The following is a 6,495-nucleotide window of genomic DNA, read 5'->3' as shown; positions in this document are numbered from 1 at the left end:
GTTGATTAGTCGATGAAGAAACCAGTTAAATATGAGTTTATGGTTCCTCGGGGTAAACAGAGCTAACAGTGAAATGCAGGTTTATCATTGACGCGTGGCTCATTTCTCTGTTACATGTTCGGTTGTGTTGTTTAGTTCTCGGTTGTGTTGTTCTGTTCTCGGTTGTGTTGTTCTGTTCTCGGTTGTGTAACATCGTTGTGTAACTTGTGACACAACAACACGAGCCCAGTGTCCGGGTTAGCTAACGATGCTAAGCTAGGCGGAGCTGCGCCGCGGGTTCGATGGTCTCCTCCTCCTCCAGGCTGCGGATGATCTGGCGTCACCTGGCGAACGGTCGAATGGGAGAGATGGCCTCCAAAACACAGCTGCCCACCCCGGAGACAGCGCTGCCCGGGCGGACCGACACCATCGAAGTCTCCGGTAAGAAGCTCCGCCGGGCGCCGTTAGCTTTAGCACGTTAGCTCCTGCAGCAGCGGCCCCTCGGCTGCAGCCGCTCGGTTCAGTGAGTCTGTTTCCTGCGTCAGATTCTTCCGGAGTCAGAAACTGGTTCTTCTTCAGGTTTAACACAGATTCTTTAGAACCTCAGGGTTCTCCAGAGAACATGACGTCACTGCACCTGTCCCCACTGCACGTGTGTACCCCTGTCTACATGTAGACACTTCACATCATACATGTACATGTGTCTGTCATGTGACACGTGTGATCTGATGAAAACTACTTTCAACTACTTCACATTTAACTACTACAAACTACAGTAACCTCCTGAAAGTACTACAACAACACAAATATAAAACTACAGCAGCCTCCTGAAAGTACTTCAACAATACTCATAAAACTACAGCAGCCTCCTGAAAGTACTTCAACAATACTCATATAAAACTACAGCTGCCTCCTGATAATAGTAATACAATACTCATACAACTACAGCAGCCATCTGATAGTACTACAACAATACTCATACAACTACAGCAGCCTCTTGATGGTACTACAACAATACTCATACAACTACAGCAGCCTCCTGATGGTACTACAACAATACTCATACAACTACAGCAGCCTCCTGATGGTACTACAACAATACTCATACAACTACAGCAGCCTCCTGATGGTACTACAACAACACAAATATAAAACTCCTGATAGTACAGGAGGCTGCTCTTATCCCAAGTTGATCAGAAAACACATCAAACTAAAGATTTAAACATTTGTTTTATTCTGTCAGCTGTGTGTGTGTGTGTGTGTGTGTGTGTGTGTGAGAGAGAGAGAATTTTTTACGTGTAAACACACAGAGCAGTACTCAGTTGGCAGTCAGGACAGTTGGCACCAACCTGGACCCTCTTCACTACAAGTGAGGCTGCTGAGTCCTGGCACTCGATGAATAGATCTGCACTGGCACTGAGCATCACACACACACACTCACACACACACACACACACACACTTGCTGCCCTTTAACATTATAAAGACAAAGATGACTAAAACAAACAGTGACTCGTTGGTTCCGTGTTAAAGAAACAGACAAAGGAAAAAGTGAGATGTCGAGTTTCGATCAAAGGCTTGTTTTCGATATAGTTTGGATGAGGCTGGAGAGGAGTGGGGGTGTGGAGGGGTTAGGAGGGCGGGGGTCCATTGCGGAAGGACGATCGGGATGGATGCAAGGGTTGAGACGGACTGGCAGACATGCTGGAGCGTCGCCAGTGCTTCCCGGGATCGCTGCCACAATCGAGAGAGACGAAGAAAGAAGCACAGAGGACAGGAAAAAGCTGTGCCTGGAGTGCAGAGACTTGGCAGGGCGTCCCCTCCTTTGTCTGTCTGGCTCAGGGCTGCAGCGCCAGAGGAAATCAAGAAATGTCCAAACACAGTTGCAGTGGTGGTGGATGGGGACGAGCTCCGCCTCGTCTCCGAAAAGACGAAAGAAGGAAAAGTACTTCCAACGGATCGAAAACTCTGCTTCTGAAAGGGATCCGGAGAAAAAAAAAGGAAACAAAACCAGCGTTTTTTTCCTATTTTACATCAAATTCCACAATGGAGCGATTGAATTTTGTGTAACGTGGCCGCAATTTCTCATAAGCTGACCTTTAATTTTAGTGGAAGAAATGATTGAATTACAGTTTTTTGAGACCCAAACGACATCCGTGAACTGGACGAGGACGGATCTTTGACTTCGAGTCCACTTGTAGCCAGAGGAAGGCCAACCACATGCCGAGCAAGAGGTCTGTCATTCAATGCTTGTTGGAACAGTCTGTATTTGTTCGAAACATTCTGTATTTGTGTTCAAGTGCCCTGGTTAAGACGTGCGACTTGTTCCTGGACAAGATGAAACCAAAGGTTACGAAGCAGGCCAGCGAGGCCAGACGCCTGGAAAAAACCTATTGCCTATATTAGGTCGTTAATTATGCTGTGGACTTGGTTTTACTTTTGAACTGCGACCTTTGGATTTTAGATTCAGAACTATACACGCAGGGGGATGGATGAGATTCTTGAACATGGAAAGGGTAGCAGGTGAAATAAATTCAGCTCAAGGTCTATTAAGAAGATTTCAGTCCTCACACATTCTGTTGTGGACTTTGAAAGTTTGACTCTTTCGATTGAAAATCATAGATGCTCGCCTCATAAATAACATTTGATATCCAACGAGCTCAGATCTGACTTTGGACACACAGGTAGTAGCACAAGTCATTCACATTTAAGTTTAAACATTTGATTTGGTTTCATTAAGGGCTGCAGTTATAATTCACTGTAACTGATTGTCTTCAAATGATAGATGATTGTTTTTAAATCATCAGTTCAGTGAAAAACCTTCCAGAGTCTGATATTGATTCTTTAAAGAGCTTATTAATCCTCCTCTCTACACTTTTTAAGCCAGTGAACAAAATGATTCGGACGCAACTCACAGAGAAGTAACAAGAGTTCTGATTGGTCTGTTCGCTCTCGACCTACCCACAAAACTCTACAACTCTACTGTCGTTGTTCAGGGTCAGGCCGGTAGCCAAGTCATTTTCTACTTCCACACATTAATTGGTCTGGATCTTCAGACGTTCATTTTGCTGGTAGTAATACTATAATACCATTTTCTTGACAACTGACAACATGTCAAAGCGTCCATGAACCAATCGAGAAGCGTAGGTGATGAACAAACACATGAAGCCTGGTTCAGACTCTCAGGTATAAAAAAAAAAAAACGCCCCAAAAACTCCTAATGAAGCTAATGAAGAAGTTAATGTCATCCTCATCACCAGTTACTGCAGATGTGTTCAGACGTACAGCAGCTGTTGTGTTCAAGTCTCTTAATGAGCAGGTGTAAATCATTACTATCGCAGCTTGCTGTGGCAGAACGTGTCATTTCGATATTAACGGTTTGATCATAAAAATTTGGCTTCGTTGCCAATTTTGAAAATATATATATATATATATATGTTGGCCAAAATATTGATATTGGAAATGTTTTACTCCCTTATATATCGGTATCATCATAATCCATATTGGAAAATACCAATCGTCAGCCATACCTCATCATCCAACACCAGTATTTGAGCAACAATCACATCATGGTGTAATATTCTGGTGTCCAGTATCAGATGCACGGATCAGGTGAATCCAGGTGAGGCTGTGTATCTGCTTGTCCATCACACGTCTTGTAAAGTGACTGTGCAGGGACATCATGTCCAGACGGGCACTCTTTCTCTATCCAGCTACCTTTTGTCACAGCTGTTTCCTTGACAACACAGAGGGATGCCAGTGAACGAATGAGTGAGTGAATGAAAGTGTGTTTTTGTGCGATTCCATCAAGCAGGGCCCTTTGTTGTTTACACCATGGTCTGATAACCTTGACGGGGGGGACGTGACGGGCATCACAGATTCGGAGGAACTATAGAGAAAGGATGGAGATGAAAAGATGGAGGGGAACAGAGGCTGAGAGTTTAACTGTGTCGGCACTCAGATCTTCAGCATTAACGTTTAAACCAAGCGGCTCCAACGAGACTCCTGATAAATTCAGGTGGAAAAGAATCTTACACAGCGAACAAAGACTTGAGATGGACCATGTACCACGACCATCACATGAGACTCTGAATACACGGCAGAGTACAGCAGGAATATCAGGATTCACAGGAAGTGGGTGTGACAGGATGAAAAAGAGGAGCGGTACACGCAGAAGAAGCCAACGAGGACGAGATCTGAGAATTCTGGGTGAGAATTGCCGGTGAATGCGTCACGTCCTGCCTCCTGCGTGATCCACTCAGGTAACAGCAGTTTGGACGATTGTGTCGGGACAATCCCCTGAGCTCGTGTCTGATTTATTTTAGATTTTTACTTTTTGAAGGATCTTATATTCCCCCACCCCCACCCCGCCAACAGTGGACGTATTTTCAGAAGTGTGCGTGGATGCCAGAAAGCCATTACTTGAACCTACAGACGTACCCAACGTTTTTTACAGATTCCATGTCTGAAAGGGCCCAATCAGTCCTCCATCTTTTTAAAGTGCAAAGTGCGTTAAGTACTATTTCCTGCACCCCCGCCTCGACCACACACTGTCTCACTGCTAATGGCTCTGAGTGATTGATCGAGTAGAACCCTCAGGGGATCACACACACACATACACACACACACACACACACACATCTGTCAATCAAGCAGATGGTAATTCAATATTATCATACAGTATTCGGCACATGCACGTCGCTGACCAGAAAAACGCAGAATGAGGATTTCACACAATGTTTTTCTCATCGTGACTGTGTCCTTTAAAAAAATATACTCATTGTATACATGATATACATATACTGGTTTCAACGTTGTGGCTGATCCACCGAAAATGTCGCCAGAGACGACGTCCTGTTTCCTGTTTTCTCGTTTCTTTTGTCTAATTCATCAATCGGTATATGCTCTACTCCGTCTGTTCCACAGAAACTACTGGACGGATCACCATGAAACTTAGTGGATGGCTCAAGGAACATCCTGTTGAACTTTGGTGCAGATACAGATCAGGTTTCTTGACATTTCCATTGATTTCACAGGGAACAAGGTCTGGATCTGGATAAATCTAGAAAATCAGGCACATTTAGGGAAATGATATCAGTTTGGTGTAGCTGGAATGAATTTAAGGTTTCGTTCTTACGTCATGTCAGGCTGTGGCTTTTTTTTAATGACTACCAGCGTATTTTTCGACTCTGCAGTGAAACGCAGGTTTTGAGGCGAGTGCAGGAGGCTGTCGGCAGCGGAACAATAAGGATAACTCTGATGGTTGTAATGATGGGTCGTAATAAAAATGACGATGGCAATCAGAGCGGCTGATTGAGAGGCTCAGATAGGAGGGGAGAGAAGTAAATGGAGGGAGAGATATGGGTGGAGGAGAGAGATGTAAAGGGAAGATGATAAGGAGGAGAGGGGTGGGGGCAGGAGGAAGATGAAGAAACCAGGCAATCAGAGAGGGAGACAGAGGAGGAGGAGAAGGAGGAGCGGGTGGGGGGAGGTTACTTTGGAGATTTAATTGCAGTGCAGTTGAGGCAATCTTTTCTGTGTGTGTGTGTGTATGTGTGTGTGTGTGCGTGTGCGTGTGCGTACACTCTCCAATCTCCCCTAGCCAGACATTAGCTGCAGTGTTTCATTTATCACTGTCAGGTCTGGAGCTCCAGGGGGTGACAGGGGGGAGCCCTGCACGTTCAGCCCCGGCTGCAGCTCCTCTCTCCTGCTCTGGGCAGCGAGGCCCTGGCCTGGTCTGTCGTCCTGGTCTGTCGTCCTGGTCTGTCGGCCTGGTCTGTCGGCCTGGTCTGTCGTCCTCTGATATTCACATAAACAACAACACAGAAAAATCACCGAGCTGGAACTCATATGTATTCTGTCGATTGATGGACGGTATATTTATTTCAACACACCTTGAACTCAGCTGGTCGTTCAAACGACCGCTGTGGTTCAGACTGAAGCATCCGTGCAACCATTGGATGGACCGTAGTTTCTGATATATATTCACAATCACATGACGTGGTTGCGTGTTCGTTGTTGCATCGCGTTCAGCAGATAGCTACGATAAATAAGATCGATTGGCCGATACAAGATGTCCACTCATCAACTTTTTCATTGTGGCAACCGGTGCAGTCTATTTATTTCAGGACTCATGAGGTCACAGTGACCTTCACCCCGGGAAATCTAGTTAATTTATCCTTGAGTCAAAGTGACAACCGCCCTAAATATTCCAGATATCATGTTTCAGCCTTGTTCTGTTTCGCCACTGCAACCTTGACTTGTGACCTATGACCACGCACATCTGATTTAAAATGTAGGAATGAGAAGATAGAAACCGACTGTGACGCAGCATCCTGACTCAGCACTTTGTTCACAGTGAGCTGTGTGTGTGTGTGTGTGTGTGTGTGTGTGTGTGTGTGTGTGTGTGTGTGTGTGTGTGTGTGTGTGATGTTGGTTTATCTTGGATAAAGAGAAATGTAGTGAAGCTCAGCTCTTTCTTTATAAACCGTCATAAATCTCTGAGATGCAAATTCAC

At 45.1% G+C, this 6,495-nt stretch overlaps 1 protein-coding gene across 3 annotated transcripts in view; it reads left to right on the top strand.

The window, feature by feature from the left end:
- msraa (methionine sulfoxide reductase Aa) overlaps window positions 1–6,495 on the top strand; it is a 19,989-nt gene continuing 13,494 nt past the window's right edge. Inside the window, exon 1 of one of the 3 annotated variants that reach the window (XM_069514899.1) lies at window positions 1–420. In XM_069514899.1, coding sequence (XP_069371000.1) covers window positions 282–420 — 139 coding nt within the window. In that variant the 5' untranslated portion in view covers window positions 1–281. Of the gene's footprint in view, window positions 421–2,188; window positions 2,213–6,495 lie in introns of those variants that run through there. The other 2 variants (XM_069514900.1, XM_069514901.1) reach the window with 2 other exon arrangements.

The sequence above is a fragment of the Paralichthys olivaceus genome, chromosome 19, assembly GCF_024713975.1.
Source record: "Paralichthys olivaceus isolate ysfri-2021 chromosome 19, ASM2471397v2, whole genome shotgun sequence".
Taxonomy (NCBI): domain Eukaryota; kingdom Metazoa; phylum Chordata; class Actinopteri; order Pleuronectiformes; family Paralichthyidae; genus Paralichthys; species Paralichthys olivaceus.
Note: the sequence above shows the minus strand (reverse complement) of the source record. Positions and strands in the feature narration are given on the sequence as shown.